General features: G+C 42.6%; 1 protein-coding gene and 1 long non-coding RNA gene across 2 annotated transcripts; both read right to left on the bottom strand.

Moving 5' to 3' along the window:
- Positions 1 to 1,600: 1,600 nt before the first annotated feature.
- On the bottom strand, positions 1,601 to 2,686 carry LOC119293989. Its single transcript, XR_005143282.1, has 3 exons — positions 2,611 to 2,686; positions 2,483 to 2,509; positions 1,601 to 1,730 (listed from the first exon to the last, which is right to left on the bottom strand). It is a non-coding gene; the product is annotated as an uncharacterized LOC119293989 (long non-coding RNA).
- Positions 2,687 to 3,437: 751 nt separating this feature from the next.
- LOC119293990 (triphosphate tunnel metalloenzyme 3-like) lies at positions 3,438 to 4,064 on the bottom strand. Its single transcript, XM_037572285.1, has one exon. It carries the CDS (start codon positions 4,062 to 4,064, stop codon positions 3,438 to 3,440), a length of 627 nt encoding a protein of 208 aa, XP_037428182.1.
- Positions 4,065 to 13,294: the final 9,230 nt, after the last annotated feature.

A 13,294-nucleotide genomic window follows, 5' to 3' on the forward strand; every position in this document is an offset into this window, starting at 1 on the left:
TATAGAACATCACTAACTTTAACCAGTTCTGTAGTAGCTGTATAACTTTAGTGATTTTGGAAGCTTTGTAAGATTAATTCCCAAATTCCATCTGGTAGTAATTAAAAAATTCCATACAATGAAAATACTCGTATATATTTCCATCATGAACTCAATATACGTGTGAATAAATCGATAAGTAAATCAATATGGTGCATACTCTAAAATCTCAGAGATCTTTGATGTCATAGAAGTTATTAGTCTTCTACTCATTTCGGAAATCCCTACAGAAAAAGGGAGTACATTTCAAACTCCAGAACATGATGGTGCAAACGGTGAACTGAATAAAGCTATAATGGGCCAGTATACTACATGGAGCATAAATTTGCAACATGAATTTTGTAGTTATAGTATTATTACTTTCTACGAAAATGAAAATCTGTTTGCAGCATGGGTGTGAAGCATGCATGCCCGTGCACAATCAAGGATTGAAGTCCAAATCTCAGCATGTTCCACGTCACCAGAACATCATCGTATTCCCAAGTAACCAAAAATATTGTTATTCCTGGTTGCCGTGAAATTTCTGCAACAAAGAGGGGACAATTCATTACAAAGAGAGATAACAGAGAGAAGGGAGACGTAGTGTTGTTGTCATTGTGCTCCCTCACCTCCCGGCCCTGCAACTTGAAACCACCGGTGCCTCTACACTGCAACCCCGTATGCACATCGTCCCTCTCCCTCGCCCGACACAAGGCACACAAGCTAGCACCGGCCAAAAATCAATCAATCAATCAGTCAGTCAGGGGAAGCTTGTTGATTGACATCCAAAAATTCAATGAGTTAGAGAGCAAAATGAACTCATTAACAGCACACATAAACAACCAACCATCCCCTGGTTCAAACTGGTACTGGTACATATTTACAGATTCGACGGGTCGGTTTAGGCACCAGAAAGCAGAAAGCATAGATATAAGATGACAGATAACAGAGAACCAGAAAGCAGGACGACGACACAGAGAAAAACGTTCAGATTGCAATTCGTGTATACCAAGCTATGCTATGCATTTTGGCATAAGTTGTGGAATCACGCACATATTTTCTTTCAAATAAAAGTAGTATTCAAAGTCTGAATTCAGTTTCAAAGAACAAAGCACGCATACTGAAGTTCGATGACAGGTCGACGGAGGTTGTCCCTGCAGGACACCTTGTCGGAGCGGGCTGAACTTGTTACCGGTGATGCTAGGCACTGGGGGGACGGCATGAACAGCAGCATCGGCGGGAATAGCCTGACGAAGCATTGTTAAAAGCATTCATACAGAATATAATATTCTAGATGATAACATAAGAAATACAAATGCAATAATCCACCAAATGTAGGAAAGATTTGTTACAGAATATATATTCTAATCCGTGATAAATAGAGATCTGAAACCATTGATCATATGCAAGAAAACAGGAGGAGGAGGTGCACAACTACATGTAGGGCGTGCAGACGCCGCTGAACTCATGAGTCGTGGGCTCCTGTTGCTTTCTTCGATCTCGTCATCCCCAAAGTCAAGTATAGTGCCATAACATCAATCATATATGTGTTGGCATTTTACTGTACCTGTTATGACAGGGATGGCCTTGCTTTAAATAGAGCATGTTCAAAGTGTGAGAGTTCAATCAAACTCGACGAACTCATTGATGGTGTCCAATTTACCAGGAATTGGGTTCTCTCATCCAAAGCTGCCACAACTACTTAGTTTTACCTAAACAAGGAAGGCAAGGTCAAACAATTTAATTCCACGCGTTGCACATTTATAAATCACATGACAGATGTACCACGCATTCATAATTGTACAAAGTAACTACCAAGTGTTCCCGAAAGAATAAATCCACACACGCAATCAGCTAAACATAAAAATTTACCACAAAAAAATAGGATGTATGGTGAGTTAGTGCTTGCACGGGTTCATATTTTCCTTACTTCTGATTCGCTCTCCACAATATACTTGTTCAATTGATCAGGCCCCTAAAGTTCCAGAAAAGGAAACATTGTACAGTTTATACAGAACACAAATTAGGTAGAAAGAATATGGCAATCTCAAAATAAATTGTCATTAGTGTTTTCCCACAACCTGGGGATCCAAGCAGAAAAAGACCAGCTCGCATGACTAGCACCAAAAAGGGAAGATGAAACCATAATTAGGTATTTAAAGCAGTAACATGAAACACTAAAACTTATAAAATGCAAATAAAAACCGCAGATCTTGGTGAACTACCTTCGATATGAATTCAGAGATGGCTTACGGTTTTAATCTACCAATCACTATGATGACCAGATGACACATAGTTAACTGCAATACTACACACCCTGCCCTGTTCATCGCTTAGGGCAGCAATGTGGTCACTGGCTAAAGATTAAAAAAATTCAGGCGCCTGGTTTGAACAATAACACACGCCCTCCCATGTTCCCAAAAAATACCATCAACATGGCCACTGGCTAAAGTTTCAGGAGTACCCATTCTTGGAGTCGCCCACTCGAGTCCTAAATGTTTTAGCAAAGTATAAAGTACAAAGGTTAATCATGTGTCGCTGCATGTTTCAGAAATTATATGGTAAGGAATCAAGCTATAAACTCAGGCATACCTTGGTATCTTGGCCTTCTAGTTCATCAAAGATCAGGTTCAGCCTTTCAGGTACCTAATAAGAAATAAGAACAGATTTGTCAGGTGCCAACTTAGATACCAACGATGACCGTGTATGCCTGAGACCAAGAAGCAGCTCATCAGGGAGGTGGGTTAAGACAAGAAGCAGCTCATCAGGGAGGTGGTGAATCTAAGGATGCCCATCTGCACCAGAGAGCAGAACAAGATGTGGTGTGGTGAGACTGCAATAACAGGCTCATTTCCCATAACCATGTGGCGGACATACGAAATTCAGTTTGTTCCTAGCTACTCCCTCCGTTCCTAAATATAAGCCCTTTTAGATATTCTAATGTGGACTACATACAAAGCAAAATGAGTGAAACTATACTCTAAAATACGTCTATATACATCCGAATGTAGTCCGTACTGAAATCTCTAAAAAGGTTTATATTTAAAAACAAAGGGACTAGATTGTATGTCCTGTATATAAATGGACCCGAGAGATGAAATTTATTTCTCTCCCCAACCAGACATACCAGCCCCGGCTTCTTCCCAGCGGTTGTCGGATCATGCTCCAGGACAAGATTTTTTACGAGGATTGAAATGCAAACCCTTGTGTTGCTATGCTGCCACCCAAGATAGTATTCTTGGATGAAAGTTATCAAATACCAGAATGTAACAGAACTAAACATTACATTTGTGAGATTTGAAATCACTCGCCACAGAACAAGCCTATTGTCGCAAGAAAGTGCTAATGAAACACAAGTTTTATAGCAACCACGGTTTAATCATCATTTGGGACCCGGTAAAGACCAACCACAAACCTAGTCACGGAAGCAGCTTCCCAGCCATGAAGCATGCGAACTTATTGCTCCGGGAGTACTCATACGGCACCCCAACCACGGTGAGCAGCCGCTCCAGGACCTCCTTGGCCTGGTCGGGCTCCGCGGTCTCGCACTCCAGCTCATAGTTTGTGCCGAAATCGAAGTGTGTCTCGTCGAGCTCTAGCACGAGCCCCTGCCCCTCGCCCTCCTCGAGCTCATACACACCGCGGGTGTTCCGGAAGCCGCCGAGGCAGACGAACGGCGCTTTTTCCCCGCCGACACCGTACTCATCGGAGACGAGCCAGACAATGGGGGAGTCGACCGCACCGAGACGGGCGGGGTTGTCGACGCAGGTGAGGGCGAGGGCGGGGTCGAGGGGCTCCACGACCTCCTCAACGCGGCTGACACCGGCGTCGATGCGCGGGGGGCGCTGGAGCGTGAGGACGGCGCAGGAGGGGTCGCGGTCGTCGGTGCCGTAGAGGCGAACGTCCCGCTGGGCGGCGGTGGCGGCGGCGGCGTCGGCGAGGGGCCGCGCGGGGGCGTCAGTGTGGAGCAGGCGGGGCGCGAGGAAGGAGGAGAGGCGCTGATGTGCAGCCGCGTCAGGGAGACGGAGCTTGATCTCGATCTCCATGGGGTTGGGGTTGCGGCTAGGGCTGGGGGGCGGGGGCTGGAAGGGGCGGGCGACGGCGTCTACTCTGGGAGTTCTAGGGATCGAGAGGAGCGGACGTAAAAACCTCCGAAAAAACCTACGAAAAAAAACCAGTGGAGGGTGGGACGAAAAAAACCGGATGAAAATGGTGGGACGAAAATAAAACCCGGAACGCGACCTACTAACTGAGACATTAGGAGTAGAGATACACTTCGTTCGGTCGTGTGAGTGAAAGGCAATAATGACGATATACGATGGACTTATTGGGATGAGAAAAGCTGGTATGAACTCGACCTCTCTTGTTTTTGTAAATATGATGATTCATCATTCCTGAGTCAGCTATTATGAAGTAAACATATTTGGAATGACATTTAGAGATTATAGTTGCTTGTGCCATGCTTGATTAGCTATGAGTTATAATGGTTTACCTTGCGTGCCAACATGCTATTAGAATGATTATGATGTGGTATGATGGGATGGTATCCTCCTTTGAATGTATTAAGTGACTCGACTTGGCACATGTTCACACATGTAGTTGAATCAAATCAACATAGCCTTCATGATATTTATGTTCATGGTGGATTATATCCTACTCATGCTTGTATCCGGTGTGAATTAATTTTAATGCATGCTTACGACTGTTGTCGCTCTCTCAGTTGGTCGCTTCCCAGTCTTTTGCTAGCCTTCACCTTACTAAGCGGGAATACTACTTGTGCATCCAAACTCCTTAAACCCCAAAGTTGTTCCATATGAGTCCACTATACCTTCCTATATGTGGTATCTACCTGCCGTTCCAAGTAAATTTGTATGTGCCAAACTCCAAACCTTCAAATGAAATTCTGTTTTGCATGCTCGAGCAGCTCATGTTACAACTAGGGCTGCCTATATCTTCCATGTTGGGTGTGTTATTCTCAGAGGAGTGGACTCCGCTCCTCATTCACGAGAAAGGGCCGGTAACCGGGATGCCCAGTCCCATGATCCAAAAAGATCAAAGCAAATCAAAATAATTAAACAAAACTCCCCCAGGGCTGTTGTATGTTGGAGGCACTCGTTGTTTCGAGCAAGCCATGGATTGATGCTTGTTGGTGGTTGGTGGAGTATAAACCTTTACCATTCTGTTTGGGAACTGCCTATAATGCATGTAGTATGGAAGATACAGCCATCTCATAGTTGTTGCGTTGACAATGAAAGTATGCCGCTCAAAATGTTATTCAATCCCTATTTTAAAATCTAGCTCTGGCACCTCTACAAATCCCTGCTTCCCTCTGTGAAGGGCCTATCTATTTACTTTTATGTTGAGTCATCACCCTCCTTATTAAAAGCACCAGCTGGAGAGCACACTGTCATTTGCATTCATTATTATTGATTTATATTGGGTATGACTTGACTGGATCTCTTTTACCATGAATTAGAATGTTTAGTCAGTCCTTGATCTTTAAAGGTGCTCTGCATTTATGTTTTGCGGTCTCAGAAATGGCTAGCGAGATACCATTTTGTTATATCATGTTATGATTATTTTGAGAAAGTGTTGTCATCTGAGTTTTATTATTATGACTCGCTAGCTGATTATGCTATTGATATGACTAATTGTGAGACCTGTGTGTTACTGTTCATAATATTTGCTGAAACTTGAATGCTGGCTTTTCATGTTTACAACAACAAGAGCAAACAGAGTTTGTAAAAGTTTTTCTTTATCACTTTCAGTTTGTCAACTGAATTGCTTGAGGACAAGCAAAGGTTTAAGCTTGGGGGAGTTGATACGTCTCCGATGTATCTACTTATCCAAACACTTTTGCCCTTGTTTTGGACTCTAACTTGCATGATTTGAATGAAACTAACCCGGACTGACGCTGTTTTCAGCAGAACTACCATCATGTTGTTTTATGTGTAGAAAAGAAAAGTTCTCGGAATGTCCTGGAAATCCATGGAGGCACTTTTTAGAATTAATAAGATTTTTTTGTGAAAGAATCAAGGCCAGGGGGCCCATGGGCTGTCCACAAGACAGGGGGGGCGCACCCCCTCCCTAGGGGCGCGCCCTCCTATCTCGTGGGCCCCCCGGACCTCCTCCGACCTCAACTCCAACTCCATATATACCGTATCGGGGAGAAAAATCAAGGAGAAAGTTTCATCGCATTTCATGACACGGAGCCGCCGCCAAGCCCTAATCTCTCTCGGGAGGGCCGATCTGGAGTCCGTTCGGGGCTCCGGAGAGGGGGATTCGTCGCCGTCGTCATCATCAACCATCCTCCATCACCAATTTCATGATGCTCACCGCCGTGCGTGAGTAATTCCATCGTAGGCTTGCTGGACGGTGATGGGTTGGATGAGATTTACCATGTAATCAAGTTAGTTTTGTTAGGGTTTGATCCCTAGTATCCACTATGTTCTGAGATTGATGTTGCTATGACTTTGCTATGCTTAATGCTTGTCACTAGGGCTCAAGTGCCATGATTTCAGATCTGAACCTATTATGTTTTCATGAATATATGTGTGTTCTTGATCCTATCTTGCAAGTCTATAGTCACGTATTATGTGTTATGATCCGACAACCCCGAAGTGACAATAATCGGGATACTTCTCGATGATGACCGTAGTTTGAGGAGTTCATGTATTCACTATGTGTTAATGCTTTGGTCTGGTTCTCTATTAAAAGGAGGCCTTAATATCCCTTAGTTTCCACTAGGACCCCGCTGCCACGGGAGGGTAGGACAAAAGATGTCATGCAAGTTCTTTTCCATAAGCATGTATGACTATTTACGGAATACATGCCTACATTACATTGATGAATTGGAGCTAGTTCTATATCACCCTATGTTATAACTATTGCATGAGGAATCGCATCCGGCATAATTTTCCATCACTGATCCATTGCCTACGAGCTTTTCACATATTGTTCTTCGATTATTTACTTTTTCGTTGCTACTGTTACAACTACTACAAAAACCCAAAAACATTTACCTTTTCTGTTGCCACTGTTACCATTACTATCATACCACTCTTGCTACTAAATACTTTGCTACAGATACTAAGTTATCCAGGTGTGGTTGAATTGACAACTCAATTGCTAATACTCAAGAATATTCTTTGGCTCCCCTTGTGTCGAATCAATAAATTTGGGTTGTACTTCACCCTCGAAAGCTGTTGTGATCCCCTACACTTGTGGGTTATCAACAAACTATGCATCAAAAACAGAATCTATCAAAAACAGAACAGTCTGTAGCAATCTGAACATTCACCATACTTCTGGTACCCCAAAAAATTCTACCAAAATTAGGAAAAATGAACAATTTGTACAACAACATAGTGCAAAAAGAATCAGAATCGTTTGGCATTCCAGTAAAAATGTAAAATCGCGCACTACAGCCAAAGTTTCTGTCCTGCACCGTACAAACCAACAAGCATTGTAAACTTCCTAAAGGCAAACCTTGGCACATTATTTTTATAATACAATGGAATTGTACAAGGAGATAATTATTTTTGATGAAAAGTTTCTATAATTAAGATTCACAAAGTTTCCGTGAGCATGAACAAAGTTCAAGGAGCTCTCCCACTTCAACAATGCTTGTCTCTCTCACTTTCACTTTCCTTTTTGAAAAGTTTTTGGGTTCCCCTCTTTATTTTTGTGTTTTTAAACTATATGAAAGCACTCAACAGAAATAAATGACTCTCTAAAAATTCCGAGTTGTCTCCCTGGCAGCGCTTTCTTTAAAGCCATTAAGCTAGGCATATCGTGCTCAAGTAATGGATCCACCCGGATCCCAAGGTATATCAAAGCCAATTTTAATTAACAATGATTTGTAATTTAGTAGTGAGCACAAAGTAACATATATCAAGCAACAACAAAGTCTAACTCTCTTCCTATGCATCGGCATGTCATAAAAGAACAGTTCATGCACACAAATTAAAGGCCAATGCATAGTATAAACAGTTTCTTGCAATTTTATCATATTGGAAACATACAGAGGTGAATATATAGTTCCTCTCTCATAATAATTGCAAGTTGGAGCAGCAAGCACATGCATATTATATATAGCAAAATCATCATGTGCGGTGGTAAAATGCAACCCATCAACATAATCCTTAATAAGCACAAACTTCTCCAATATAGTGTAGTTTGGAGAATTCAAAAAGATAATAGGACTATCATGCGTGGGTGCAATAGCAACAATTTCATGTTTAACATAAGGAACTATAGCAAGTTCATCTCCATAAGCACCATTCATATTGGCATCTTGGCTACAAGAATAGCAAGCATCATCAAAAAGGGATATTTCATACGAATTAAAGGGATCATAACAATCATCATAGCTATCATCCTTCGGTAAGCACGAAGGGAATTTAAACAATGTATGAGTTGAAGAGTTACTCTCATTAGAAGGTGGGCATGGGTGATCAATCCGCTCTTCCTCCTTTTTTTCTTCACTCTCCCCCTCATCTTTTTCATCCAATGAGCTCACAGTTTCATCAATTTCTTCTTCCATAGCTTCCTGCAAAATATTAGTCTCTTCTTGGACAGTGGAGTAGTGCTCAATAGATGGTTTAACATAGGCATTATAAGCATAATTATCATAACAATATTCAAGTATGGCAAAATTTTCAGATTTGTAAAGAGTGGCGTCCTACTTTTCAATCAAAGAAGCAATTCCATAAGCACCCTTAAAAGCAACAAATTATTCAATTTGTTGAACATCATAGTAATTATAAACACCCTTAGCATACGAAGATATGATTCCATTATCACTAAACTCACATTGGTAGGGAAGGTGTTTCTTAGGATTTTCAGAACAACAAGTAATATCATATATTTCACATAAATTCCAAGCATAGCATTGCAAACGATGAATTTGATCCAGTAAAAGTTTCCCTTTTTCAGATATACGGTGTCTCACATAACAAGCATGCTCATCTAAAGATTTGCCCTCAACTAAGCTAGTTGGGGTTTCAGCACGAGCACAAAGGGATCGAAGATGATCCAAGTAAAAAGCTTCGGGAGTGTGATAGATTTTGAGTGGTTCTTCAACCATTGGTTCAATAGGTACAACTAATGTTTTTGGTATTTTGCGTTTCCTACCCATAACTAAAGATAGGAAACAACTAAGAACAGCAAATAAGAATTACTTAATGATAAATAAAACAAGCACACACAAGAATATTCACCCCACGCTATGACTCCCCGGCAACGGCGCCAGAAAAAGGTCTTGATAACCCACAAGTGTAGGGGATAATTGTAGCCTCTTTCGATAAGTAAGAGTGTCGAACCCAATGAGGAGCTAAAGGTAGAAAAAATATTCTCTCAAGTCCTATCTTCCACTGATACGACTCTGTGCACGCTTAGTGTTCGCTTTACCTAGAACAAGTATGAAACTAGAAGTACTTTGTAGGTGGTGTTGGATAGGTTTGCAAGATAATAAAGAGCAAGTAAATAAAAGCTAGGGGCTGTTTAGATAAAGAAGCAATAAAGTAAATATAGCGAATGTGGAAAAGTGGTGGTAGGAGTTGTGAAATTGTCCCTAAGCAATTGACTACTTTAGTAGACCGATAGCAAGTTTTATGTGGGAGAGGCCACTGCTAGCATGTCATCCCTGACTTGGAATTCTATGCACTTATGATTGGAAGTATTAGCAAGCATACGCAACTACTAATGTTCATTAAGGTAAAACCCAACCATAGCATTAAGATATATTGGTCCCCCTTCAATCCCGTATGCATCAATTTCTATGCTAGGTTGAAGCTTCTGTCACTCTTGCCCTCCAATACATAGTTCTATCAACATACATCTAACCCTATGGTGTGATCCACGAGCGCGATCATATGATGGGCACCAAAGGACAGCAACATAACCACAAGTCAATCATAGAAATTCATCAACCACCAATAGGACAACGAAAATCTACTCAGACATCATAGGATGGCAACACATCATTGGATAATAATATGAAGCATAAAGCACCATGTTCAAGTAGAGGGTACGACGGGTTGCGGGAGTGTGGACCGCTGAATATAGATGGGGGAAGGTGATGGAGATGTTGGTGAAGATGGCAGAGGTGTTGGTGTAGATCGCGGTGATGATGATGGCCCCCGGCAGCGCTCGGGCGCCACCGGAAGCAAGGGGGAGAGAGCCCCCCTTCTTCTTATTATTCTTCTTCCTTGACCTTCTCCCTAGATGGGAGAAGGGTTTCCCCTCTGGTACTTGGCTCCCATGGCATGGGAGGGGCGAGAGCCCCTCCGAGATTGGATCTATCTCTCTGTCTCTCTCTCTGTTTCTGCGTTCCCCGATTCTGCCCCTTCACCGTTTCTTTTATATCCGGAGATCCGTAACTCCGATTGGGGTGAATCTTTTGCCTAAATTTTCTCATAAAATTAGCTTTCTTGCGGCAAAAGAAGGGCATCAACCGCCTTACGGGTGGCCCACGAGGATGCCAGGCACGCCCAGGGGGCGCCCCTTATCTCGTGGCCACCTCGGACACCGTTTCGCGTTGATTCTTCCTCCGGAAAATCCCAAATATTCCAAAATAATTCTCCATCTGTTTTTATCCCATTTGGATTCCATTTGATATGGGGTTTCTACGAAACATAAAACATGCAACAGACAGGAACTGGCACTGAGCACTAGATCAATATGTTAGTCCCAAAAATAATATAAAAAGTTGCCAAAAGTCTATGAAAGATGAAGAATGTTGGCATGGAACAATCAAAAATTATAGATACGACCGAGACATATCAAGTAGACATCAGATACTCATTCACACCATACTCTTCGCATGCCATGACCCGACTGTTAAAACCCATGGAAACCCATCTAAATTCTTCATCCATTGATGTGTTCAGATCTTTTCCCTTCAAGTTTAATTGAAATTATAGGGTACATTTGTTTAATTGGAATTGTAGGGTGGACTAGGTAATAGGGAAGTGTGAAAATTTACTTTCTCCCTGAACCACGCAACAAAAATTTTCCTTCCATCGGCACCCTTTCGGAGAAGAGCAAGTGCCCCCGCTTCAGTAGGAGGCACCATTCCCGTCCACTCTTCATCAACGAATCGACTAAAATAAGAAAAGAGGTATTAGAATGGGGCAAAGTGAACATAACCAATTGACTAAAAGAATGGTGCAAAGGTATTACCTCATCCACTCATCCTCAACTTCCTTGATGTTGTGCAATATATAGAACATGACATCCTCCCACACATCTTGTGGCATGATATAAGGTGTCGAGCATCCAGCCCTGCCACCTTGCCCGCTGAATAGAGGCAGCTTGGGTTTATACTTGGCTTCTTCTGTATTGTATCGAGACACCTTATTGTGTAGCATGGGAACGTGGTCCGAATAGTATGTTGTCCTGAGGTCTGCCACCTCCTCTAAGATAACTTCCTCAACTATGTAAGCTTCAATCTTAGCTTTGTTTCCACATTTCTGTCTCAAATGCTTGTTCTGTCTCTCAGGGCCGTACTGCCAACAATTCTGCACAGGGCCCCCCAAAAATACCTCATTCATGAGGTTCAAAATGAGATGTGTCATCGGAGTAATGAAGCCTGGCGGGAAGACCTTATCTAGTTTGCATATCAACTCCGGCACCTTCTTATGCATTTCTCTTATCATCTCGGGTCATACTTCTTTAGCACCAAGCTTGCGGAAGAAATGGCTTAGCTCCACAAGCAAACGCCAGACACGCTCGGGAACATAGCCCCGAACCATCACCGGCATAATCGCTCAATCCATACATGATAGTCATGACTCTTGAGCCCGGTCACTTTTCCCATTAATAGATTGACCCCTTACTTATATTCGACGCATAACCATCAGTGAACTTCATAACGTGTTTCAGCCACTTGAATGCCTCAACCTTATGATCCTTTTTAATTATGAAGTCAGCATCTGGCTTGAGCCAAGCTTTTTGACCGCTTGTGGGAGGCTGCATGTGTAGACGTGGTCTATCACAAATATTCTGCTGATCGACTCTAGCAGTAACATTATCCTTTGTCTTATCAGGAATGTTGAGGATCATGTGAAAAAAGGCCTCTGCATCATTATTTTTTATGTGCATCACGTCGATGTTGTATGGAAGTTTGAGGTCCTTGAAATAGGGAAGCTACGTGAAGGGGGTAATGTGAGTCCAGTTGTGCGTCTCACCATATCCTTCAAAACCTTTGGCTTCCCCTTTTCCTTTTCCTGTGCCCTCGCCCTCGCCCTCGCCCTCGCCTATGGCTTTGGCTTTGGCTTTGCCTTTGCCTTTTCCTTTCCCTTCGTCGGCAGTCTTAAGAGCTTTCAGCTGAGCAACCACATCCGCACCAGAAAACATTGGAATCTCGTTTACTTCATGGATGACTAGGCCTTTTGTGAAGTTCTTCTTGTCTTCCCTATCAGGATGGGAGACGCCTAGGTTACGCGACTTGACGTGAAAATTAAACCTAGTGACATAAAAAATGAAGGATGACATGGAATTGTAGCTCACCCTCGGATGTAGAGGATCTAGTCGATCAGCGGAGAGGGATGATCATGGACCAACAGCTCCAATGTCAAAGATCACTCCACAAAGATGAAACACCACAAATCTTGTAAATTCGATTGAATGAATTTTTTTTAGCTCATCACATATCACATAAAGCATTGACTCTATATTATGAACCAACATGAAACAACATCTCAAATTGCAAAAAAAAAAGCTTCATTAAGTATTTTATAAACTAAGTGTCTCGAATTGCTTCTTACGAATCAAAATGACAAATAACGTGTCTTATGAATTAACATGACCTAACACTAACTTGATCAAACACAAAACTTACTACTATCCATCAATGCATCCATCTATCACAAACTTGACCAACATACATTCATCCATATTTTAAACTAAGTGTCTACGAAATTTCACATATCCATCAATCTGTACATGCACATGTCCATTCATCACATATCAATATATGCACAAAATAAACAGTAACAATGCAAAAAAAATGAAGAAAAAAAACCTCACGGGGGGGCGTCTTGGGCGCCGGTGCAGTGGGAACACAGGGGGCAGTGGCCGAGGAAGGGTGGTTGGGGGCCAGGGCCTCCGCGATAGGGCATCGGTGGAGGAGGGCTCTGAGCCCCGGCTGGCACGCCAAGGCCCAAGCAGGACAGGGAGGGCGCGGGGTCGGGGCAGCATGGATGCACGCCGATGACAGGTGGCGGGGATGGGGAGTGGTGCTGGGGTGAGGGGGTGGAGAGGGTGGTGGTCG

Source organism: Triticum dicoccoides, chromosome 4B (assembly GCF_002162155.2).
Source record: "Triticum dicoccoides isolate Atlit2015 ecotype Zavitan chromosome 4B, WEW_v2.0, whole genome shotgun sequence".
NCBI classification, from domain to species: domain Eukaryota; kingdom Viridiplantae; phylum Streptophyta; class Magnoliopsida; order Poales; family Poaceae; genus Triticum; species Triticum dicoccoides.